Genomic DNA, 26,797 nt, shown 5'->3' on the forward strand with positions numbered 1-26,797 from the left:
TTTCAAAACTTATGGAAAGCCTGAGGTTTTAAATGTGTAATTTCTTGGCTTTTAATGAGCATCAAAAATAGAACTCTTTATATGACAAGTTATCTGAAAAGGGTGAATGTTAAACATAATTCTAGTTTGTGTTTATTGTTTGGACTCCATACTGAAGTCCTTGATCTGTGAAGCCGTTATTTTCTATGGCATAGTTCAATTTATTGTAATACTGGTAAACTTTGACATTTCTTTCTGAAAAATACAGTGGCCTCCCCGAGGAAAAAAAAGTATACAATTTATGCCTTTTGGAGATAGGGTCTAAGCATGTAGCATGGACTGGAGCTCACAGACCATTTGTCTTTGCCTCTTGCATGTTGGGTCACAGACCTGTATCCCCAGTCCTGGAACCATATTTTTTTTTTTTCACAAAGGGACACACCCAATGTTTTGGTGTCCCGGAGGAACAGCTTTTCACTGCTATCTGTCCATTCCTATGAGTCTTCCCTCATCCACTTCTATTTGAGGGAGTTTCACACATGCATTTTTCATTGTCTCAGTTATTACTTTTCTATTAAAGAACCTAAGTTTTGAATAGTTTTGTGACAAAACTAATGTGTCTTAAGAGAGGGAAAGACAACAGTTAAATATGGAATTTAGTAATTTGTAAATTATGTTTCAGATTAAAGCCAAAACTGAATTATTACTATCAGCAGAAGCAGCCAAAACTACTCAAAGAGCTGATCTTCAGAATCATTTGGACACCGCTCAAAATGCATTACAAGATAAACAGCAGGTAGGTGACCTGCTGGTCATGTCACATTAAAGCCTCGTGTGTTGTAGTTAAATTAATTGCTAATTTGTTAAGATGACAACCGACTTCATATAATCTTGGGATAGGCTTTCTTACCCTCTTTTTCGGAGTTTTTAGAACCAGTTGAGCAGGTCAGAGAGATGGATGTAAAAATACCATCTATTTTTTATAAAACTAGTGTGCAGGTGTGGCTGGGCTTCCTAATAGGGTATTGTGTATTCCAGCTAGCCGAGGCCATAGTCAGAGATGAAATATTACTTCCACGTATGGGATTGTGCTTTTTCACATGAAGGGCCAGTGGTTGAGGTAGATGACGGGCTGCCTGTGACCCAGATGTACTTTTACTGAAGAACAGGAAAAGGATGCTGCTCTCCATCCCAGTTCTGAGAGTCGCTCCTTTTCTTGGAGGTTGGAGGGAGTGAGGATGCTTCAATGACAACTTCCTTAGTGGACACTTGTGCTTTAGGGTCAGTGTCAAAGTGCTAGTGGCCTTCCTCACCCTTGGTTAGGGAGGGGTTCTTAGAATATACTTACGAAGGAACAATACTGAAGGCCCATTGTAAACAGAGAATCAGAAATGTATCCAATTCCAAAAGCAAAACAGTTTCCCGAATTTACCCTTTATTCTAATTCAGTCTTTCTCCTTAGGTAGAAATGTTTTCTGTTAGATTTGTTATGTATCATTCCAGACCTCTGTAAGCACTGAAAACATGTATAGTTATGTGTTTTGGTTGTTGTACACACACTAATATTTTCCTTCATACACATGAAATCACACATAAGTGGTTCTGATACTTGCGTGTACTTACATCTGGATAAAAAAGTGTTTTGCCAAGTATGTGGTCAGAGTTGGAAATGATAACATGAAAATATTGATAAGAGCAACCACATAATGGTGTAGTCTTTATCTATCTGCATATGGCCAAGAACATTTGTGAGCAAACAGAAAAAGATAAAACATAAACAATTTCTGGTGTGTGCTTGATGAGGGGTTAATATCCTTGTTATTTAAAACACTGTAAGAAGAAAGTGAACCACCAAGGACATTCAGGCTGAACATCATGTGTCTAAAAATACCCCCATACAAAACTTTCTGAGCAACAGTGATGGATTTAGAGTATATAGAATCCTAAGTTTCTGAGTGAGGATTATTAATCTGTTTTCCAAACCTGAAGTCTCAAAAATTCTGGTTGTAAGCATTTCATATGTAAGGAATACTCCACTTGTATACAGATATAAAACTGTATTAGAAAATATTCAGGTTTCTTAAGAATCAGTTACAAATTGAGACAATAGATATATTTACCACTATAGAGGGAAACGTGTGTGTGTGTGTCTGTATGTATGTATGTATGTATGTGTATATATATATCTATGCATGGGTGTTTATATGTATGTATATCATATGTGTGTGCATCTGTCTCTGCCTATATGTCTATAGGTATATCTCTGTGTGTATGTATCTTTATGTCTGTATGTATGTATATCGTGTGGTGTGTCTCTGTCTCTGCCTGTATATCTGTATGTATATCTGTGTGTGTGTGTGTCTGTATGTATATCTGTGTGTGTGTATGTCTGTATGTATATCTCTCTATGTATGTGACTGTATGTATCTTTCTGTGTGTGTGTATGTGTCTGTATGTCTGTATGTATATCTCTCTGTGTGTGTATGTGTCTGTATGTCTGTCTGTCTGTATATCTGTGTGTGTGTTTCAAGAACTTAAGAATTGGATGGGGAATGGAGAGCAAGACTGGAGGGTTGATCAAAACAAAGTATTTAATAAAATGCCAAAATGAAACTGTTACTTTTCCAATTAAAAGTAAAATAAAATAATTAAAAAAACTTCAGATTTTCCATATTTTGTAATCTTTTATCCTAAGGAAATAATAGCTATAAATATTGTTTTTGCATCTCTAGTATTAAATGCAGAAAGTGTAGTAGTAATCTAAGAATTTAAAGTAGATTAGTAATAAGTAAAATGGCTAAAAAATGAGTCATACCAATAAGGTGGGGATTTATGCAGTTAAATATAATCTAGAAAGGAGTATCAGAAAGTTTTATGGTGAATTATTGTGATAGAAATAAAGAATTTTAAAGTAAAACAGTGTGCAAAGTAGGATCTATTTTTACTTAGTTTATATAACTATTTGCTCATTTATTGTAGTGGTGGAGATTGGACCCAGGGCCTCGCACATGCTAGGAAAGACATCTCCATCTGAGTCCCACCTCAGCCTGTTCCTATAAGTTCATAAAATAATAGAAAAGAAGTTATGTGCAGACAAGATGAGAAGGAACGTTATCAGAACATTGACTGACTGTCTGTGGACAGACTTGCTAATCATTTTTATTGTTATTTCTGTGAAACTGGATTGTCTAGAGATTTTGGTAAATGTTACAGATGTAGTAACTACAATATTTTTAGCATGTAATTTACAAATGGTGTTTTGAGAATTGAAAATAGTCCACTACAGTATAGTAGTTACTGTTACTAACTTATCCAGTGATCTGTCGTATGTTTTAGCTTTTGGATAGCATTGCTAACCGGCCGGGGAAGTAGCGCAGTGGCACAGGGGCCTCCCTAGCATGTGTGAGGCCCTGGGTCTGATTCCGTTGAGCCCTGGCTGCTCTTGTGGAGGACCTGGGTTCAATTCCCAGTGCCCACATGGCAGCTCACGACTGTCCATAGCTACAGTTTCTGTAGATGGGATTCCCTCTTCTGACCTCTGCTGGCACCAGGCGTGTGGTGTTTCCAGGAAAAACACTCATGTACATAAAGTAATAAGTCTAAAAAGTGCTTAAGTTATTTAACTGTTACACAAATAAGCTTGGCATCTTACGTTATGTACAATTTAATTTTCTTGTTAGTGGATAAAGATAATATCTGATAAGTCATTGAATGTATCTGAAGTCTTACTCCAGATATTTTCTTATATAAAAATACAGTTTTCAGTTTCACTTTGACTAAATATCAGGGCGCTACGGCTTTTCTTCAAATGTGTTTTTCTGCAGGAGTTGAATAAGGTCACTGCGCAGCTGGATCAGGTCACTGCGAAGTTCCAAGAGAAGCAGGAACATTGCAGTCAGCTAGAGAACCACCTCAAGGAATTCAAAGAGAAGAATCTCTCTTTAGAACAGAAGGCTGAGGACTTAGAAGGCCAAGTTAGGGTTCGTATAAAACAGCTGAATTTGTCATATTTCCTACTCAACAACTTTGAAGTCTGATCCTTCACAGAATCAAAAACTTGAAGTAACAGAGAAAGGTGAAGTGGTGTAACTTCAAAGATGATTCTGTCAGTTAATCTTGAATTCCATCTTTATGTTCCATCCCCTCATTAATGGGTGACTTTTAGAAATAGCAGTTAACATAGTGCTGGCTGTATTACAAAGTGTAAAATATTTCCAGGAGACACCAAACAGTATAATTCTGTTGTTCTAGAATCTCTTCTCCCCTTTGATTTTTCCATTTCCCTACATGTTATTCCAATAATATCACATATGGTGGCATTTTTTCTTTTTAAACGTTTATATACCCTTTGGATTTTGCTTCTAATTTAGCAATGTATTTAAACCGTTATAAGCTGAACCTTACTTTAAGTTAATTCTAAGTGAGATGTTGATTTACTAAAAAGATGAAATAATTAGACATATCAGAGAAAAATTTGAGTTTAGAACTACCAGCAGTTAAGCAAAATATTCTCAGGTCTCGTGTTACCTATACTTCCATAATCAGCTGAAGGCTGCTGTGTGATTACAGTTTATGAGGTGACTGTTTTCCATGGACATCTATTCCAGTATAACATGAGAGAATGACCACAGCTCTGCAGCTCTGTGTATGGCTGTTTGTTGTAATGCCAGCAGCAGTAGTAGTAGTGACCCATCAGATGTACTTGGAAAGAATAGGTTACAGAAAAGTGAGCAGAGACTACTCTTGTTTGGGGCCTTTCTAAAATAGTTGTAGTTGGAACAAGAGTCTGTGAGGTGCTGTCACATGACTCTGGGGTCAATCACATGATGTATGGTTATAGATAACACCTCATATGTACACTCTAAAGAACAGTGATAAAATCTAAACTAAGACACTAATTAAGCCAAGTCAGGAATTTTAAGTGCTGTGCATTTAGGGTCAGTGGATGTCAGTTCGAGGCCTACATGACAGATCCATTCATTTTTATGTGAAATATCTTGTTATTGCATGGCTGTTAGCTGCACATGCGTAGGTAATATATTTTAGTGGGTACAGGAATGGCCTGTTACTTGGCGTTTTTTTTTTTTTCAAAGTTGAGTTAACAAACTTTTGCTTTTTTAAAATAAATATTTGTGTTTAAGTTGATTCTCTCATAACTAATTTAAATATGTAAGAAGCCTAATCTAGATTGTCTGACAGATAACAACTTCCTCATTCCGTATTGGCTTCTGTAAATAGTTATTTCGTCAATAACAATGTTATAACATTTAATAATAGACAGCTGCTGTTCTTCACCCGCAGAAACTAGAAGCTGATGCTCTTGAAGTTAAAGCAAGCAAGGAGCAGGCCTTGCAGAGTCTGCAGCAGCAGCGGCAGCTGAACACGGAGCTCGAGCTCAGAACCGCAGAGCTAAGTAAACAGCTTGAGGAGGAGAAGGAAGTGTAAGCCAGAGGTCCACTTTATATCCTGTGGTTCTGTGTGTTCTCACAGCTTGAGACTCCACTGCGTGTGTGTGTGTGTGTGTGTGTGTGTGTGTGTGTGTGTGGTTTTATATACTACTAATGTTAATGTCAATGGAAAACAAAGCCATTATTACTTAAAGTTAATTTCATTTTCCATTGTTCATTTGGTTCAGTCACTTTTCAGCAGTAACATGGCACCTGTTTCTCTTGTGTTCACTTCACGTTGCTCACCGGTTTGAAATAGTTAAAATAAGATTTTAAATACTGGAATGTCTGTATGTGCCACTTAAGAACAGGCAAGTTTCTGCTCTCAGATACTTTACTAAGTGCAGAACGGGTTTTTACTCGTTAGGAATGATTGTTTTCTTCAACTTTGTAGTGAATTTTTGCAGCTTTGATGTTATTGAGTACTTAATTTCCTTTCTCTTGCTGTAATGAACACTAAAGAATTTGGAAAGGAAAAGGTGAATTATGTTTTATTGGTTAGAGTCTGTCATCCAAGGAAGCCAGGACTAGAGGTTAAGGCAGGAACCTGGAGGCAGGAACTGAGCAGATGCTCTGAAGGATGCTGCTCACCTGACCTGCTCAGCCTGCTGTGTCATACCACCAGGACAACCGCCCGGGGCTAGCAGGGCCCACAGCAGGCTGTGTCATACCACCAGGACAACCGCCCGGGGCTAGCAGGGCCCACAGCAGGCTGGGTCCTCATACATCAGTCAGGGGAGTCACCACAGGCTTACCCAGCGGTCAGTCTGATGGGAGCGTCTTCTCAGCCCCTCTCGGCATAAATGAATACATAAATAAATAAATAACCACCTAAATAAATAAATAAACGACCAGCACACTGAGTGTGAGGAGACACCAGAATCAGTGCACATTCTCAAAGTTGGATTTTCACTTCCTTGTGTAGCTTTTTCATTCTTGCATTCAAAACCTGTATAAAAGGATCAATGAGACCAGGCGGTGGTGGCGCACGCCTTTAATCCTAGCACTCAGGAGGTAGAGCCAGGCGGATCTCTGTGAGTTAGAGGCCAGCCTGCTCTACAGAGAGATCCAGGACAAGCACTAAAACTACACAGAGAAACCCTGTCTCGAAAAAAAAAACAAAAAAACAAAAACAAACAAAAAAAGATTCAGTGATAAAGGATCACTTGATAATCTGATATATTTGAAGTTAGATAAACCATTTGTCTTCATTTTTGAAGTAAAATGATTCCTTTAAAAATATCTTACTATATTATGTTTTAGCATAATATGTTTTGATATTGAGATTTATCAATGTAAAATATATTTTATATTTTTAAGGGAAGAGGCAGAGTTCTGTGCATGCTTAGAAATTACACACTGACTAGGTACTTTAGGGAGCTGGAAAACCTTTGCTGGTTGTTGTAGACGCTCTAGGATTTATGATCTGGATTTCTCTGATGACTCACTGTGGTGGACAGGACTGGAGTAACTTAGAAATCATGTACATCTGATGAGATGTTTTAAGGCAATTTTCAGTGGTTTGAATTTTGTTAGTGAAAAGTAGAACACAAATAACAAATTTAAAATAAACATATGAGCCATTACATCTTAGAGAAATAAATATTCCCTTGATTTCCTGTTTCTTTATATTATTTCTTCTGGGACACATAAAAAATTCAAGACTTAGTAATTACTTATGAGTAATTTTGATTAGTGAATTTTATATTAATTTTAAAAATTCTTTTTTAATATCCAGAGTATCCAGTACAAAATCAGATCTGCAGAATAAATCTGAAGCCCTTGAAAATATTACACAAACTCTTACCAAGAAAGAGGAAGAAAAAGTTATTTTGAAACAAGAATTTGAAAAGTTAAGTCAAGATGCAGAGAGGCAGCGCAAGGAGCTGGAGGACCGAGTCCAGGCGGCGGTCGCGGACCTGAGCGCGGTGGAGGGGCAGAAAGCCGCTCTGATGGCCGAGCTGTCCTCGACAAAGGAACGGTTGTCCCACGTTTCCGAGTCGTTCAAGAACTCCAAAAGTGAATTCGAGAAAGAGAATCAGAAAGGAAAAGCTGCTTTATTAGATCTGGTTAGTTGTTCACATTTACTTTCTTATCTGAGGTCGTCATCTTATTAAGATGCCCAGCTGTTGTGTGTGTGTGGGGGGGGAGGGGGTTTGTGTATTTCCTTTATATTGTTCTTCCTGAGCTGATAAACCACTGTAAGTTATTACAGACATTTTCTGTGGAATGTTTCTTTATTAGGAAAAAGTTTGTAAAGAATTAAAGCATCAGCTACAAGTACAGACAGAAAGTTCACTCAAGGAGCAGAATGAACTGAAAAAGTCACTTGAAAAAGAGAAAGAGGTACAGTTTTCTTTTCCTAATGTCAAGATGCAAAATATCATAGGCCTTTGTACTTTCCAATTGCATTCATCCTGATATGGAAATCGAGGGAATGTTTATTTCTCTAAAATTTAATGGCTGAAATGTTTATTTTAAAATTGTTATTTGTGTTCTACTTACCACTAACAAAATTTAAACTCGTTTAAAATGTAGGACCGAATAAAGGAATGTAAGTAAGAAAAGGAGGAAATGGAGTCAACTAACCCTCAGGTTTTAATTAGATAGGGGTAAAGAACGGTACCGTTGAAAAGATTAATAGCTTATAGCTTCTTAAACATGACTTCCTTCATAGACTGCCTGGCTTCCTTTTTTATTGCTGTGATAAAACCCTGACCAAAAACAGGGTGGGAAGAAAACGATTTGTTTGGCCTACGTATCCTGATCACAGCCCGTCATGGCGGGAAGCCAAGGCAGGGACTCCAGCAGTCTATGGAGAGATGCTGTTACTAGTTTATTCCCCAAAGCTCGCTCAGTCAGTGTCCTACATTCCGAGGACCACCCGTCTGGGGTGGCGTGCCCACGGTGGGCTGGGCCACCCTCATCAGTCCCCCACAGACTTGCCCACTGAAGCTCTTCTTCCAGATGACTCCAGCTTAGGTCAAGTGGACACAAAACTAGCCACCACATAGACAATGATGTTTGATGATGAGTGTGTAGAATAGAGGCCAATTCTGGACTGCTCGCTACACAGTTTTCAAGTACTTCACGTCATTAGTTGTCTATGAAGTAAGTCATGTTTGGAAGGTGACCAACAGATTCAGTAACACCATCAGAAGTAGTGTGTTACTAGAGCAGAGACTCAGAAAATGGGTTCTGAGGAAGGAACGAGTCAGACAGCTTGGTTTTCTCGTAGACTGCTCAACAGTTGAAGGCAGAGCTCGGCTCACTCAGGGGAGAGGCCGCGCGGGCTCGAAGTGCACTAGAGCAGAAGGAGAAGGAGGGCCAGCAGCTTCTGGGGAACGTAGACCAGCTGACGCAGGCCTCCGAACAGAAGAGCAGGCAGATCGAAGCGCTCCAAGGGGAAGTCAAAAACGCTGTTTCTCAAAAGGTACCGACAAAAATTGTTCACCTCTTTATAGGAAGAAAAAATTGGACCTTAAGATAATACCAAAGTGAGTTTTATTATAAATAAGTTGGTATATATTTAAATTTTTGTTAAATATATAGCTCATATTTGATACATGATTTAAGTCTGAATGTTCATTCATTGAAATTGCCAGCTAATTTATTAAAATTTTGGTACTAATCATTTGTCTACTAATTCATGTCTCTGTATGAAAATACATGGAAATAATGTTTGCCATTGGGACAGTTACTTATGTAACACTTCTACTGTTTTAGAAAAATCTAAAGGACTTCACAGTACATCACCTTTACTATGGGAAAACAATGACAAGAATCATGAAGTGAAATATATTTCAGAAATTCAGCAATGTCAGATTGTGTATGGTATTGTTGACATATTATATCATAATGTTTTTATTTCCAAGAATAAAGGGACAATTTATTGTTAGTCACCTGGTTTACATTCTTAAACACAGTCTCATCTTCTCCAGAATGAGTTGTAAAATTGGCTGTGTTCAGTATGAAATATTTGAACAACAGAAGGTCTTTTTCCCTTGTTAGTTTTTGCATATTAACTGGTCTCCAGAGAAGAGGGTACAATCCTTAGTCTGTAGAAAAACCTAAATATGTCATGTCATAACAGTTGGCTGCCAGAGAAACTAGAGCAGAAAGAATACAGATTAAAACAGTGCATAGGAAGTTTCATGTTTACCAGTGTTTCTGTTACGCTTTATTACATAAAAATAACTTGATAAAAACATAGGCAAGTGTGGAAACATTTGTCCTTTTGTGCTTTCACATGTAATCAGAAATTAGGATGTAATTGTCACAGTGTATTTTTGAACATTTTTTTCTGAATCTTTTTAGTCTTTCACAGCGTTGCACATGTAGATAATGTATTTGGTCATGCTTGTCCCTTATTCTTACCTTTCTCCATCTTACTTCTGAATAGGTTCCTATACTACTTAACCTTTTTTCCTTTTTAAAATTATTTCTTTTATTTCTTGAGATTACAATTACATGGTCTATCCCCTCCATCTCCCCCCACAAATCCTCCCTCTTTGTTCCTTTTCAAATTCATGGACTCTTTTTTTCCACTAATTACATATAGTTACACAGCTATGCATGTAACAACAGTTAATGGGAAAGGGGATCGTGTCCTCCTTTAAAAATAACATCTGAGTTTAATTAGGTTCCCAGCATAAACATGAGTGTGGACTGACTTACTGAAGCACGGCCACTCACAGTGTCTAGTCCACTGAAGAAAAACGACCCCCCAGCATCTGTGATGGAATGTTGAAGGACTCCACCTTGTGCAGGTCTTGCTAGTTGCACATTTTAATGGTTTGGTTTGGTTTATTTTTGAGATGGAGTTTGCTAGGATACCGTTAGGGCTGGGAGATGTCATCTTCCTATCTAAGCACTTCAAATAGCTGAATTACAGCCATTCCTAATTTGTACACATTGATATTTGAAGTCTTTTTTCCCTCCAGAATTTAGTGTCACATCCAAGTATTTCTAGAACTTCATCTTTATATCATCATAATTTAATGAATTAAAATTACAACTATTTTGCATGTTTCCTCTTTATTAAATGATTATAAGATTTCTTTCAGATTTAGAGTTAATATATATTGCATATGTTTTGTACAGCTTCACTAGGTGACGCCTAACATTAGAGAAGGCACTGAGAATCTGCTGCAGTGAGCAGGCAGTGCTGTGGTGGCAGAGTATGGGGAGAATGGGCTGCAGCTGTGGTTTGGAAGGGCAGTGACTGCGTCTTTCTGAGAGACTAGATGTGGAGAGACACTAGAAGAATCCAGGAGAACGTTAGGTTTACAGTTGCGCACATGATGGTTAACATTTATTGGAATTAAGTAGTGGTTTTTTGGTTGTTGTTTTGTTTTTTGATGGGCGGATTTGCTCTCCAGAATCAAGAGTTCAGGTTGAGATAGTTGCCTGTAGATTGTTCAAGAGGAGATGTCATGGAAGACCTGGATAATAAGAGCTCAAAGTTCAGGTGGAGAGATTAAAGCTACTTGTTCAATAAAAGGTATTGAAAGCTATAGTTCTAGAAGAGATCTTTTAAAAAAAAATACATAATATAATAGCAGGCCAATGCCAGATGTTTGGAGTTCTATAATATTGAGAGACAGTTGAAGAAAAGCAACCAGTAAAATAATTTGAGGAGAAATGACCAGTAAAATAGGAAGAGAACCTGTAAGATATTTGTCCTGGAAGCTAGGTGGAAGAACATTCTTTAGAAGGGGACCCAGTTAGCTATCAAGTACCACTGAGTGACCAGTGAGATGTGGATAGTGGCAGGTTTGAAACTGAAGGACACCGATGACATCAACTTCAGATTCACTAAACTAATAGATTATTCTATTTTTATAGAAGTTTAATTGACACATCATAACTATACATATTCATAGCATGGATGCAGGGATAATTCTATGCATGTGTACATTCTTTTCCTTTTATTGAAAATAGCTTTCGTTTTCACATTCTATATTCTGATTACAATTTTCCCTCCTTCTGCTCATCCCAATTCCTCCCCACCTCCCCTGCCATCACCCCTTTCTGTCTCTCATTAGAAAACAAACAAGCTTCTATGGAATAATAATAAAATAAAATATTATATAATAAGATGAAAACTTACATACATTTTTTTGTTGATCAAATTAGAGAAATTAGCATTTCTCTTTTCTTTAAACATCATTTATTCATCTTGAGAACCCCCAAACTCTTATCTTCTAGCTCTTTGTATGACATACCGTAAAGTACTATAAATCACGGTCTTGGAACTTTTTCCTCCTAGTAGTAAATCCTATTTGGTACCATCCTTGGGTCTCTTTATTCTCCCAGTGTCCGTATCCTTGTAAACCTCTGTCAGAACTGTCTTACTCTATGAAAGATACATATTTATTTTAAAAGCCAAGCATATTATACTATTATGCAGACATATTTTAATTACATCATATTTTTATATATCTCCTAAATATTCTTAAAGATAAATTGGTGTCTTAGTTAGGGTTTCCATGGTAACTCTTATAAAGGATAACATTTAATTGGACTGGCTTACAGTTTAGAGGTTCAGTCCATTATTGTCATGGCATGACATGGTGGCATGCAGGCAGACATGGTGCCCCAGAAGGAACTGAGAGTTCGACATCTTGATCCACAGGCAACAGGAAGTGAACTGTTTGACTGGGTGTAGCTTGAGCAAAGGAGACCTGAGAGCTCACCCCCACAGTGACACACTTCCTCCACCAAGGCCACACCTAATAGTGCTGCTTCCTTTGGGGTCATTTTCCTTCAGAGCCGTACAGTTGGATTTAGAGTAGTTTGAACTTATGTAAAATTTTCATTCGGTCCTGTTATTAATAATGATGACTTATAGAAGTTCCCAGAGTAGAAACTACATACTCATTTCAGCACAGTGATGGCTTCTTAATTTCTTTCATGTAGACATTTCTTAGTGTTTCTGCCGGCATTGTTACAGGCCCCTGAGGTCCATTTCTCTCTCCTCTCTTGGCCTGTCTCTCATTCCCTTTGATTGCTTTGCACTTTGAATTGGGACTTGTTGGTTTTGTGATTCTTTGACTTCATACATTTATTAAAAGATAATTTCCGGACATAAATGCAGTTTATCTGGTTTCCCAGAACTTGAGTTGTATGAATTTTGTTTTATGTTTGACTGGCTTTTGAGTGGCATCCCCCTGAAGCAGCTGTTGCATGTTTTAGACAGAGCTGGAGAATGCGCTGCAGCGGCTCTCAGCTCAGGCGGCCCAGGAGCGTGCGGCAGAGAGAGAAAAGCTGGCCGCCTTAGAAAGCACCTACAACAAGTGCCAGGCCAGCCTGAACCAGCTTCAGTCTGATCTCTACGGCAAAGAGTCGGAGCTTCTGGCCACAAGGCAAGACCTGAAGGTACGGTGAACTGCGGTGTGTTAGAAAGCCAGGAAGCTGTTTGTCCATGTCCATGCACAAATGCCCATGTCCCTGATGGGCAAGGGAAGTTAGTATTTGTGGAGTATCATATTTTTTCTATTAAATTATTACTTTGATGTTCTTTTTTAAAGTTAAGTTTTATGACAAAAATTGTGGTATATATAAATAAAAATACATAAAAACTCATGTTAAAATAAGTTATAGTGAAATAATTTGGGATATGTTATACTACTAGCTTTTCTAAGGATTTTGAAGCCTTTATTTTAAAATAACTTCAAAGATTGACTGGTTATAAGCCAGTTATGAAAAATACAAGCGGTTTTACTGTTGTCCTGCAAAACTGACTTTTAGTGTTATGTATTTGTTGACTTCCTAAGCTTCTAGGAATGCCTAATGATTATAATTAGGCCAATTAAATATAGCCTCAATTAATAATACTATGTGATCAAATAAAGTACCGTGTTAATTAAAATGAAGAGTGTAAATAAAAAGGTAAGCAAGTTTTATACAACAGTAGCATATTAATTCTCTAAAGCGAAGCAAATAGTGTGCTCTTGCACACACACAGCGGCCAGCCAGCACCCCACCTCTCTCTCAAACCCTATCTCTGTCTCTGGTCTTTTTTTTTTTTTTTGTCATGGTCTCTTTCCTATATTTGGGGTTTTGTTTAGAGTGCACTACTGTAAAATTTTGTTGAGAATCACCAAACATTAAAACATTTTATTTATAGATATTGTATACATCTTGTATTTTATTCATGGGCTCTTGTGGGGACAGATTTATGAGGAGAGCTAGGCCACTTAGCCGTGTGAGTAGATCCTGAACTATAGGTAGGATTTGGAAATGCAGTCTTGACAAGGATCATTTGGTACTGCAGAGGAAGTGAGCAGAGCCGACCAGGAGTGCTGGCTTATGTTTGGACTTAGGTTTAAAAAGTAGGATCCAGCAGGTGGTAGTGTATCCCTTTAATCCCAGCACTCAGGAAGCGCCTCTTGCAGGTGAGGCCGGCCCAGCGATGCAGCTGAACAGAAAGAACCATGGTTGGAGCTGCCGGTCCTACCCACTTCTTTTACCACCATTTCCTGAGGAGCAGGTTCCTGAGGAAGCACAAGTGTTGTAGGCCAGGAAGAGAGATGGATGTCAGCCATGACTGTTCTTAGCATCAGTGAGCTGGTCTTGCCTGTAAGAGGAGGAGAAGAGTGAGAACATAACAGGACACTTACCTGGGGGAAGGCTCTCTGGTGTAGCTGATGTCAGTGTAGACTTGGTCATCAGTAGGGGAAGAGCCTGGCCTGATCTCTGTTAGCCCCATCTGCTGGATCATTTATGAAATGCTTTGTTTGTTGGGTATTTCTGTTGGCTACAATCTGTGCTCTTTGTCTAGAAAGAATAGAAATGGAATTCACTTATAAATTTATGCCCGGGTGAAGTGAAAATTGTAGGGCTATGCAGAATTAACCCTGCTCTTCTCATCCCCATACTCTCTCTTATGCCATTTTATCAGACATCAGAAAAAGTAAGACTAACATCGGAAAGGTTTCAGTTGGAAGACGTGTGGGAAAGTTTGCTTCATAGACAAGGGGACTCCATGGCCGAAACTTTTTTCCACTGGGATGCTGTGATTGGTGTAATCAGTCCAGGTTGATGGGTGATGTGCTCAGTGATAAAGATCGTTAAAGACAAAGAAATGATCCAGGGGAAACGGTGCTGAGCAAGTGAGACGTGCGTGGCAGTGCTTTGTGGGAGTGTATCAGTGGATGTTCCAACCGAGGGTGGAGCAGGAGCCCTTGGCGCCTTCAAAAAGGCTTCACGACGCAGTCTTCCACCTGGATTTCAAAGAGCTGATTAATGGATTCATAAACTTACATTTTTAGAGGGCATGCATTTGAAATCTTATAAACTGATGACACTTGGAGGGTTTTGTGGGCATATTGACATTCTTCCAGAACTTTGTAGGGGGCACTGCTGCTTTCTTTCTAGGCTTCAGCAAGCCTGTTGGACCAGAGTCTCTATTACCTAATACAGTTATAGTAGATTTGTGCAGTAGGCTTTGAAATTCATTTGTTTATTTCAGTGCTAAGGTCAAACTCAGTCTGAATCCATGCCAGGCAGCACTCTACACTAAACTAGCCCCCTGGCCCAGTAAATTTTATTCTTTTAAAAACCAACCTCTTGATGACATCTAGGCCGGTGGCCACATGCCTCACTTTACAGAGGGTCTCACGCTGCTTCCCTGTGTGTCTGGTGGTGAGCATTTGCTCAGCTTCCCCACTCTGTTTCTGCTCTCCAGGCCGCTCTTCTCGGCTAAGGACAGTTTTATGCAGGGTACTCAGCTGACGATTGGCTGTCTGATTATTTAAAAAAAGCCACAGCAAGGTGATTGTGGGTATTACCTGACAAAGTAAGTCTGAAAGGGCTTACACTTCCCCTGACTGTTATTAAAAATTGAGCTTTGTATCTGAAAGAATTCTGAACTGAGTTACTGGTAAGAAGTAACTTTCCTTTTTCAGAAGCATAATCTTCAAATTAGATCTTATTTACTTTTGTACTTATTCATTTGTTTAGTTATTTATGTGTGAGTCAGTGTTTCACAATGTTTTTTAGGCTGCACCCAACTCATGTGAGTCGATCCTCTTGCCTCGCCCTCCCAGGCACAAGGTTATAGACATCCATGCCCGGATTCACTTATATTTTATTAAATATGTGCTATATGCAATCCTAACTGGCAGAGATCCTTTCTTGAGTTGCATTATGTGCCTCCTTTTCAAGGGAAGTGTTTCTCTAGTGAGAACTGGGCGATTCTGTGAGGTCTGGTGAAGAGTGTGTTAGCCAGTCCTCACTCCTGCAGGTTCTCAGCAAAAGCCCTGAGGATGGCAGCTCCCCTTTCCTAGGACGGTATCTACTCCCGAAGGACCCAAACAGGCACTTTAGCATTCTTCCACTTGTGCTTCTCAAAACATGGTGTCTTTAGAGCCCCGCCCTCCCCTTTCGCTTGTCCTTGTCATTCACTTCAGGACCTAGCCCACATGAAATGGGACTGCCCACCTTTAGGGTGGATCTCTCTGCCTGAATTAACCTAATCTAGAAACTCCCTCACAACATACTCAAAGGTTGGTTTCCATAGTGATTCAAAATCTGTTAACATGACAAAATTCACCACCACATGAGGGACTTAGAGCAGTCAGTAACTATGATGTTAACTCTATCACTTGTTACACCATTGAGGCAGGGAGCTCAGAGGATGGGCTGTTGGCTGGTCAGAAAGAGCTTTAACTATAAAGCTAAATTTGTTTCTTTAGATTTGTTGATCACATTGACAGCTATGAAATCTGACAAAATTCTGTCTTGTTTATCAAGGTGTTTACCAGGTCTGGGTACGTCGTAGATCCTAGAAAACGTATGTGCGCACATATATAGTACTCAACCATATTTCTTTTTAAATTATTTTCTTTCATGTCTGATTGAGATGTGATTATGCACTATTTGCTATTGTGTTTTTATTAACTGTTATGCTTGTTGAAATTTACTAATCATATTAACTTGAGGAACTAACTTTTTATAAGTCTATAGAAGAGAAGCTCTCTCTGGCACAAGAAGACTTGATTTCAAACAGAAATCAAATTGGAAACCAAAATAAGTCAATTCAGGAACTGCAGGCTGCCAAGGCTGCTCTGGAGCAGGACTTGGCAAAGCGAGAGCAGCTGCTGAAGGAGCGGAGTAAAGCCCTGCAGGATGCCCAGAGAGAAAAGGTACCTCCTTGGACCCCAGACCCCAGCGGGCTGAGGATGGGAGAGTGTGGAATCGAGGTCGGAGGCTCTGAGCTGGGAGTGCTTCGTCACCTCATCCTGTGGTGTCTACCACCAGCTGCTTCCTTAGTGGCTTTTGGCGGGTTTATAAAGATGGTTTGCACACCATACAATTTTTGGTATATTCCAAATTGAAATTGTGAGTGTCTTTAGGAGTTGGGGTTGATTGTGAAGCAGGGACGGCATTCATGATTTATGTCTCAAGTTTGGACCGTTCTGACAGATGCTCTTTATTGGTGCTTAACTGCAAGGTTTTAGCTCAGGCACATCTGGTCTTAGTGTTAACTCTATTCCTAGTAGAGGATTTAATTTTTAAAAATTTCTGCTTATTTATAAACTGTGGCTTGAAAGGTCTCCCCAAAATAGAGACCCTGACAGAAAAGCGGTGATGGCAATAGAAGCTGTAAACTGAGTAGTATTGCTGTATTTCTATGTAGCCTTACTCTGCCTGGGTACTGTTCACTCTATAGGGATTTTATATGTCACTCTTTAATCTCGGGGGTGATATTGTGAGGTTCAATGGGAGGGGGGATGCATATTCTGCTCTAGTTAACTCCACTAGAGAGGTACAAGCCAGGGTCATAAATACCAACACTTTAGCATACGAACTTTCAAGAAAGTGGGTGCTTTACATTTATTTGTAATTTCTCTCCAGTCGGCGAAGGAAAAAGAACTAGTGAATGAAAGGTTGAAATTGGCAGAGCTGGAGGAAATTAAGTGTAGACAAGAAAAAGAAATGACGAAGCTCAGTGAAGAACTCAGGTCGCACAAGGAAGAAAGCATGAAGGTGGGTGAGAACTCCCCTTCCTCTGTCTGTGAGTGTACTAAAGAGAGAGACTGAGAAAGAAACACTGTGTGCGGACAAGTTATTTGATTGTTTTTGGTGAATGCTGTGGCCAGAGCGTTCTTTATTACATGATTCCCATATCTGTATGGAAACCGCTTCTATTCTCTGATTACTGAATGAAGCAAAGTAGCTACAGGGAAACTCCAGATTTAAAATGATGAAGTGGGACAGTGATTTAGAAAGTCATGTTTATAAGTAATAAATCTATAAACATGTACGACTTTAGATGGAAGGGAGTCTATTTTTTCAGTTATTTTTCTTCTTTAAATTCCTTGGTAGTCTTTTGGTTTTAACACTTTACCCTTAGAAGCACAGACAGACATTGCCCAAAGTTTTTACTGTTTGCTTTGTAAATCATGATGCAGTTTCTGTGGAAAAGCTTAGATGCTCTCTCGGGCTCCTCCCAGGTTCTCCTCTTCGTCCAGTGTGTGTGTGGTTTTGTAACTCACAGAATGATCTAGTCCAGTCTACACTCAGAGTATAATGCCATGTTCAATGATTAAAGGAGGACCCAGTAAACACGTTAAGGGAGCAGACTGAAAGGAAGCTGTAGAGATCTTTTTCAGATACTGTAATTAAAACACGTGCATGTAAAGTATCACCCGAATGAAATACTAGTGAGTAGGAAGTAAATAATCTTGCACTTTAAATCAGGGGTTTGAAATATTGAACTTAAAGACTTGGAACCGGTGTTGTGAAAAGTTGCGTAGATTTCAGCTGTCATCTGACACGTTGACTCAAATTCTTCCTCTGCTTTCTGTTGCTGTGAGGAAACACCAGGACCCGAAGCAGCCTGGGGAGGATGGGGCTGTTTCATTTTATAACTCTCAGGTCACACTCCATCCCTGAGGGAAGTCAGGGCAGGAACTGAAGCAGAAGCCATGGAGGATGCTGTTTAGTGGCTTGCTCAACCTGCTTTCTTAGAGCACCCAGGGGTGGTACCACAGTCAGCTGGGTCCACCCACATCAATCAAGAAAACACCTGACAGTTTTCCCACAGGCCACCTGGAGGTGGCATTTTCTCAGTTGTGTTTCCCAAGTGAGTTTAGCTTGTTGTCCGTTAACAGAAAATGAACCCATGCATAGGGATGATTCGTTTGGCTTTTTTGCTTTCAACAGGAAGTAGTAAATCTCAAGGATGCCAAACAACTTTTGATTCAGCAGAAACTAGAACTTCAAGGCAAAGCAGACTCGCTGAAGGCAGCCCTTGAGCAGGAGAAGGAAAATCAGCGGCGGCTGCGGGAGCAGGCGGCAAAGGAGGAAGAGACACGGAGGGCCGAGTTCTCTGAGAAGGAGGCCAAGCTGGTCAGTGAGTCAGCTTGATAGCGGAAACGTGCTCTAAAGTGGGGCTTGGATCAGTCAGGAAGATCTTCTACCCAGAGACTACGATGGACATGGTGTTCTATAGTAAAGTTAGAAAAGACATCACATTTGGTTAAATAGCTGGTGTAGTAGGAAATACTTCATTCTGTAATCACATTAGTTAGAAAGGTGCAAATCCAATTAGCTGTAATAGTAAAGCATTTTTAGTGGAGAGACAAATGGGGAAGCCCACAGCCACAGGCTGGAGATGCGTGAGGGACGCTGGGCATACGAGACACGTTTGGTCAAAGTGAATGTGGAGAACTGGCAACAGAAACTGGATTGGAATTACGATGACTGACATCTGCTTTTCCTTCCCTGCCTTGTGTTTACCTCATGGGAAGCATCTGGCTTCCCTTTATTGGACTGACTCCAGACCTTACCAGATAACTTTGCCAAATGTTTAGTCGATCGGAGGGTTTGTGTTAGGGTTTTGGGGGGTTGATGAGAGATAGAGGATGCACTGAGGCAGGAGATTGTAGCTTTTGTCCACAGGACCTCTGCTTTCTCTTAGCATGAACATGTCCCTTGTTCTGGTAGACTGCAGAGTCTCAAGTGTGTCCCTTTGTCTGCTGAGAGCCTTACCGATCCTCATGAACTGCACTATGGCATTTGAGCAAACCTATTTCAATTACACATATTTGCAAAATCAGGATTTTAATGTATGATGAAATATGTTCTCCTTCCTCCTTTCCAGGAAAAACAATATGATTTCTATCTTTGGTATTTTAATTTCAATAAGTAGACATTTTATTTTGCACTACTTAGGTAATAGCTTCCCCCTTCCTTTTTTCCCTCAGCATTCGGAAATAAAAGAAAAGGAGGCGGGGGTGAAGAGACATGAAGAGAACGAGGCCAGGCTCACCGTGCAGGTCACCACCCTGAATGAGAACCTGGGCACCGTGAAGAAGGAGTGGCAGTCTAGTCAGCGGAGAGTCAGCGAGCTGGAGAAGCAGACGGACGACCTGCGGGGGGAGATTGCGGTCTTAGAAGCCACGGTTCAGAACAACCAGGACGAAAGGAGAGCATTGCTAGAAAGGTGAGCGATGCCTGGTGGGTTAGTCTGTGCCTGCTGGCGGCGGAGGCGCACGCCTTTCATCCCAGCACTCGGGAGGCAGAGCCAGGCAGATCTCTGTGAATTCAGGGCCAGCCTGGGCTACAGAGAGAGTTCCAGGACAACCAGGAAGGTTACACACACAGAGAAACCCTGTCTTGAAAAAATTAAAATTAGTTTGACCCTATTATAAGTAATACAGAGATTGTCATACGTCACATTTTCCCACTAGACACAGAATGGAGAGAAGTTGGTAACCCTGCAGGTATGTCAGCAGCCATTTACGAAATCAGACTTTGAAGGAAATTAAATAACCGAAATTAATGTATTGCATTTAAAATTACCAAAGTGGTCCGTTACCTCTATTCCGGAAAGGTCCTTAGTGATTTCTGAAGTAGTGATGGTCTCTTTGCACTCTGTTCCATAAGGTGTCTCAAAGGAGAAGGTGAAATAGAAAAGCTTCAGAGCAGAGTTCTAGAGCTGCAGAGGAAGCTGGATAACACGACCGCGGCCGTGCAGGAGCTGGGCAGAGAAAACCAGTCCCTCCAGGTAAGGCGCCTGCGGGCCGTGCAGGAGCTGGGCAGAGAAAACCAGTCCCTCCAGGTAAGGCGCCTGCGGGCTGTGCAGGAGCTGGGCAGAGAAAACCAGTCCCTCCAGGTAAGGTGCCTGCGGGCGTGGGCCGTGCAGGAGCTGGGCAGAGAAAACCAGTCCCTCCAGGTAAGGCGCTGTGGGCCGTGCAGGAGCTGGGCAGAGAAAACCAGTCCCTCCAGGTAAGGCGCCTGCGGGCGTGGGCTGCCTCCTTATTCTCCAGTTTCTCTCCTCGTGAAAAATGCAGTTTTACCTTTAGAACCCAGCCGCCAGGGTGAGGATGGAGCTCAGTGGTAGAGGGTTTGCCTGCCACCCACACGGACCTGAGTTTAGTCTCCAGTGCTGTGCACCACCCAGAAAACCAAAATGACAGCCAAAACCCGTGTTCGTAACTGTTTTCAGATCAACACCATCCATGATGATAGTTTATAGATAGTTTTTATGGGTAGTTATATGAATTAAAGGTTAAAATGAATAAAATAAAGATTAAAAAGGTCCTTGTTTCAGACACCTCTTCTTTGAGAGTGACATCACTCACGGATTGTCACAGAGAAGAAATGAGAACATTCAGGAATATAGAGCAAAAAGTGGGTTGGTAAGTGTGTAAAGACGTGGTCTCACGCAGGCAGGCGGTGCAGACCTTTAATCCTAGCACTAAGAAGGAAGAGGCAGGGGGATCACTTCCAGTTGGAAGTCATCCTGGGCTATATCAAGACCTTGTCTCAAGGAAGAAAACAGAAAGCGGAAGTGACCGGAAAATGAGGTGGTGTAGGTTTTTCTCACCGTCAGGAGGAAATGGATTGTTGGGACAGTGGCTGTGAGTCTGTCAGAGCTCTGCGATGGCCAGTGCCTTTCTTTTATTCTGTCATTCAGACAATGGAAACTGACTTTCATAAAGTCAAAACTCTGTAAATATCTGGCAACAAATTAGAAATAACCAATTCATCATTCTGTGAAATGTTATATTTTAATGTATCAAAATGTTTTAAAAACAGATCAAACACACGCAAGCGTTGAACAGAAAGTGGGCGGAGGACAATGAGGTGCAGAACTGTATGGCCTGTGGGAAAGGCTTTTCAGTCACAGTGAGACGGGTGAGTGACCTCCACACCGAGCGGCCTGCGCAGATTCCTTGTCCTGGGAGATTGGTTGGTGCTGTCTCCCAAAACTGATCAACTGAACCTTGATTCAGAGGACTAGCACAAACCAGACAGTTTTTTGGCGGAGTCAGATGGGATAGAGGGACACAGGGAAGAAGGAGGAGGGGCTTAGGAGTTTCTGGCCCTTTTGGATCTTGGCAAAGCAGAAAGGAGGGTCAGCTGGGCTTTTCTCTGTCGCTTTTTGGATCTACCAGGTTCATACCCTACTATCTCATTCCCAAGTTTTTATTAATAACAGGTTAATTTAGGTCATCATTACAATTCCATTTCTCAGTGACAGATGTTTTAAACAACAGTCCATGCTTGCTACTTTCTGGTTATCATATGTGTTTGAATTTTAGTTTTAAATTCAGTCACTTTTTTCCACTGGTTATTCTCGGGAACAGTAGTTTTCTGAAGTAGTGGGCAGATAGTAAACTAGGTGTTTCAGTTATATTTGAGGGGTTTTTGTTTTGTTTTTGAGACGGTTTTTCTGTGTAGCCTTGGCTATCCTGGAACTAGCTCTGTAGACCAGCATATTTGAGCAAAAGCAGCTGGGTGGTGGTGGCGGTGGCGGCCTTTAATCCTAGCACTCAGGGGGCAGAGGCAGGAGGATCTCTGTGAGTTCGAGGCCAGCCTAGGCTACAGATCGAGTTCCAGGCTCCAAAGCTACATAGAGAAACTCTGTCTTGAAACACACCCCACTCCAAAAAAAAGAAGCAAAAGCAGAAAGAATTGTATTGAAAATAACTGTTCTGTTTGCGTTCTAAGTGAGGATAGAGTTCCTGAGACTTTCGGTGACTAGGAACGGGTTTTCATTTGACAGGAGTCCTTGAACACTTAAAAGAAGTTCTTTGGGGAATTTTAGGATGTAAGCAAAGGCGGCCTAAAATTTTACCATAGTGTAAAATATAGTGTTTGATCAATTTGAGGGTTCAATTACGCAGGGAATAAATGTGCACGCTGAAGTCAGTTAGCCCGTGTTCACGCGTGGTTTGGTTGTGTGGCGGTCTTGAACCTGTGTGACTTGTGTCTCCACAGCATCACTGCCGGCAGTGTGGCAATATCTTCTGCGCCGAGTGCTCAGCCAAAAACGCCTTAACTCCTTCTTCGAAGAAGCCCGTCCGCGTCTGTGACACATGTTTCAACGACTTGCAGGGGTAGTGGGCTGTCACAGCTGCAGAGTAGCGTCACACTAACAGCAGACCTCTGATACATCGGGTGTGGTCTCTGCTTGCACACTAGCCAAATCGGAATTCATATATTTTGGAATGTTACCAGTATCAAGTAAAACTTCTATTTTTGTGAGATTGGGTTCAGCTTTGATGATGTTTGCCCACTTACTCCCTAACCAGCTTTCATGCCAAGGTCAGAATTAGCCAATGAAATGTAAATAATCTTTGGATGGAAAATAGCAATGTATTTTTTTAATATAATTTAATTATTCACAAATGATGACTATACTTCCTTAGTTTCTTCCTCTCAAATTATATGTACAAAATGTATGGCTGGTTGTTGTCGTTTGCTGTGGTTTCTGTTGCACAGTAACAGTGGTTGTATCACGTGTCCTCCTGGTGGAGTCATGCGCAGGAGTGTCACACCCGTCTGTCTCCTGTAGAGGTCTGTAGCTCAGTTACGGTGTGATGTCATACACCGATTATTTGAGTGTTCTGAAGCAGTTGATGCTGAAATGATGTGCTAACCATGAATTCAAGCATGGTTTTTGTTTTGGCAGTATTGATTAAATTCTCAAGTGGATTTGATGGACTCCTATGTAAAATTAAGTGGTTCACTTTATGGTACTTCTGGGATTGCATTTCCAAAACTAGAGTTAATTTATATTTCTCTGTCTTAGTTAAGACCCCCATGCGCTGTCCCCTAAGCTGTCGTCTAGAACTTCCCACCCTGAGCTGGAGGGCGAGGACTAGAACTGTGTGGTGGCCTGTCCTGTCTTCTGACACGAGCTCACACCACAGCCTCACTCTGGCCGTCCAGCGTCCTCAGGAAGCTGGCTTCTGAATGAACCTCTGTTCCGCATCTGGCTCTGTCCTCGGTAGTGTAGCTCAGCTTCACTATAAGTGTGCCTGCACTTTAGCTTTTTCAAGATAGGAACTGAACCTCCTCTTGTCCTGTCTGTGAAGACAGTATGAAGTGGTAAAAATATTAAAATTCCACTTCCACCTTCTCCAGCCTAATAGGAAAGAGCACTTGGAGAGGTGGAAAGTCGACTTCATGTTAACTGGGGAATCTTCTAACTTTGCAGGCCTAGTGCTGTGGAATTACATACAGCTAAAGACTTGAGTGTGTGCAGCTGTGCACACATGTACCCCAGAACTCCTAAATCGTGACACCGATGGAAGCAAGGTTGTTAGCCCCATCAGGGTCATTGGTGTGTGGGTGTGGGGACTGAGCTTAACCGGAGATTGGGAGAGCATCCGAAGACTGAACGTACTACATACTAATTTTTCAGTTACCTTTCTGAAGAAATAGAAAGTTACACATTGAATCAGTGCAGTCATTTCATAACAATAGCAGAGAAAGGTAAGAGCTAATATTTCATTTACAAGAAAGAATTTATAATACACACCTGCTGTCAGGATTATACTGGAATTTTCATGTTTATGACATACTTGCAACATATACAACAAGCGACTGATGTGTATTTTTAATTGTTAAGCAAAGTTAAACCCTGCTGCCAGTAATTACTAAGGAGAATAAGTCCCAGGACTTGGATAAATATATATCCTTGAACTTATATAATGAAATGATACAATGGCTCCTTATTAAAAATAATAGTTGGATAATATAAACTTGAGCTATTTATGCATTTTGTATCATTGGAGATCCTTTCAAGTTGTCCTACACTTTTGGTTTTTTGTTGATAAGTACTTAGAAGTCTGTTTTTAAAAAGCAGATACAGCTCTGCTTCATGAAAATTCTGGATTGACATGTTTGTTCATTTCATCCTTGAGTTGAAGACACTGAAGACTTCCCTTGGTTCACCTCCACTTCACAAAACATGGGGGGGGGCGGGTGGCAACAAATAAGACCAGTGGTGTTTTGAGGTTGTTGTCTTGTTCTCCCCCAACTAATCTTATGTCCTGAATAGTGTCCCCACCACCTGCTTCTGTACCTGTGGCACAAATGAAGCCAGACATTTGTTCTTAACTGTCACCAACTTAGTGTGGATCAGAAACAAACATTTGAGAGTTTTTTCTCGTTTAAATAAAAGTCCTCTACTGAGTTCTTTTTGGCTGTGTATTTTAGATGTCTGCTAGTAGTGTTGTATTGTCAGTGGGTCAGAGCTGGCACACACACAGTCCCAGCTCTTGGCTGTAATGCGAAACATATTGGCATCAGGCATTGGCGAGCTGCAGAGCCCAGCACAGAAATGTGAGTTAAAATCAAGTTGTGCTGGGTTCGTGTACAGGAAACCGTATCTGCAGAATTGTCATAAGAGAGCGGGCAGAGCTGCTGATCTAGGAGGTCCTCCTTTTGAAGAAAGACAAGAAGGAAACACAAACACCTCAGTGCAGTGTACAAAGAAACATTTTGTTCAACTACCTCTTAAAGTGGAATTAGCTAGTTTAATAGTTTCCTTATGGTAATATTAAAAAGCAACTGCCAAATTTATGTTTTCATCCCTCTTAAAACGTCTTTATGATTATTTTATATAGTTTTTGAGGTCTTTATGGCGACTTTTTTACTCTTGCATTTGCATAAGATGTTTAGCCTAAAGTGGAAGGCAAATGACCGTTGTATATTTTGATATTTGTGACCTGTTTAATTCTAGCAGTTTTTTTTAATGCACCCTGGCTGTGAAAACCATGGATAACTTATCTATAAGATTTCAATGTGCCATCAATTTAGTATTCCTAGACATAAGCTTGATGAATGATCTTCTCTGATTATACTGTGCCACACATTGCTGTGTCTTAATGCCCTTTGCCTGAATTTTAATGATGAAATTGTTATTGTTGCACATGTGAATACTGTGTATAAACTTCCTGAATTTATGTAAAATTGTATAAAGTAGGATTGAAAACCACCGTGTTCTTTGTGTAAGAAGTAATGAACTTACTGTAACATGGTCCAGCCACAAGTCTGACAGTCTAGGCGTCTCTGAATTGGAGCATATATCCACAGCCTTTGTACATACTTTTGCATGAGTAATTTCTCCTTTAGTTTGTGGGTTCATTATGTTACTGTGTTTACTACTTGTGATCATGTAGTCGTGCCTTATTTTCTGAAAGAGTTTGGCTCAGTAAATACTGTAATTTCTAATCCCAATGATTAGAAAGTTACTGATTATAACTATGACTGGTATATTACAAGACAGCATTTAAATCTGTATTAAGAATAATGGAAGGATCCTTATCGAATTGCCACTTCTGTTTTTTAATATGTTACAGATGATATTAAAGACCATTTCTATCTAGTAGATGTTATCCTATGACTATGATTGTTTTGCTTGCTTTAAAAGAGAACATGCTCTTAACTGTTTTTTACAAATTCACCAAATATTGGGACTTTGCACCTGGATACAGAGAGTGGCCACTTTTTAATGTTGTCTAATCTAAGATGCTGATGAGGTTTGTGATCGCAAGAGAATGCATTGATGTCATTTTGGTTGAGAAGTTCCCTCTTTATCCTTCAGACTAATTTGTGGAGAATTAACAAAGCCAAAAAGAAATATTAAAAAATATATTTAATCCCTCCTTTCATTGTGTATATACATTTAATAACCACCTAGACACTTTTTCGAGGCAGGGTTTCTCTGTGTAGCTTTTCGCCTTTCCTGTAGCCCAGGCTGGCCTCGAACTCACAGAGTAAGTTGCCTCCCTAGTGCTGGGATTAAAGGCATGCGCCACCACCGCCTGGCACCAGTTGGGTTCTTTTGTAGTAGTTGTTACCTTTTTTCCTGCATCCTACTGTTCCAGAATGAATTATTTATTTCCCTATTTAATTCAAATGTTCATTAAACTCAGAGGAATTTAATATGCACATTCTTAAGCATGTGATATATCATATATTAGATGTTATTATGTGTGCTATATAGAATTTATATTTTCATGTGACCTGTCCTTGAGCTATTTTTATCTTTTTTCCTAACTTTTGTGCTAACTTTCTCCTTAATGATATTCACAGAGAAAACTTTCGCATATAAATGTGTG

The 26,797-nt window shown here is 40.2% G+C and overlaps 1 protein-coding gene across 1 annotated transcript in view; it reads left to right on the forward strand.

Annotated features, from left to right (window-relative positions):
• The window catches only part of Eea1 (early endosome antigen 1), a 122,535-nt gene extending 96,188 nt beyond the window's left edge, over positions 1 to 26,347 (forward strand). Inside the window, exons 16-29 of the mRNA XM_076554664.1 lie at positions 662 to 775; positions 3,804 to 3,959; positions 5,281 to 5,420; positions 7,165 to 7,495; positions 7,671 to 7,772; positions 8,665 to 8,859; positions 12,624 to 12,806; positions 16,391 to 16,576; positions 17,289 to 17,420; positions 18,600 to 18,785; positions 19,643 to 19,881; positions 20,325 to 20,445; positions 21,480 to 21,578; positions 22,665 to 26,347. Of these exons, the coding sequence (XP_076410779.1) occupies positions 662 to 775; positions 3,804 to 3,959; positions 5,281 to 5,420; positions 7,165 to 7,495; positions 7,671 to 7,772; positions 8,665 to 8,859; positions 12,624 to 12,806; positions 16,391 to 16,576; positions 17,289 to 17,420; positions 18,600 to 18,785; positions 19,643 to 19,881; positions 20,325 to 20,445; positions 21,480 to 21,578; positions 22,665 to 22,787 (2,307 nt within the window). The 3' untranslated portion in view covers positions 22,788 to 26,347. The remainder of the gene's footprint in view (positions 1 to 661; positions 776 to 3,803; positions 3,960 to 5,280; positions 5,421 to 7,164; positions 7,496 to 7,670; positions 7,773 to 8,664; positions 8,860 to 12,623; positions 12,807 to 16,390; positions 16,577 to 17,288; positions 17,421 to 18,599; positions 18,786 to 19,642; positions 19,882 to 20,324; positions 20,446 to 21,479; positions 21,579 to 22,664) is intronic.
• The last annotated feature ends 450 nt before the right edge of the window (positions 26,348 to 26,797 follow it).

The sequence above is a fragment of the Peromyscus maniculatus genome, chromosome 18 (genome assembly GCF_049852395.1).
Source record: "Peromyscus maniculatus bairdii isolate BWxNUB_F1_BW_parent chromosome 18, HU_Pman_BW_mat_3.1, whole genome shotgun sequence".
Lineage (NCBI taxonomy): Eukaryota > Metazoa > Chordata > Mammalia > Rodentia > Cricetidae > Peromyscus > Peromyscus maniculatus.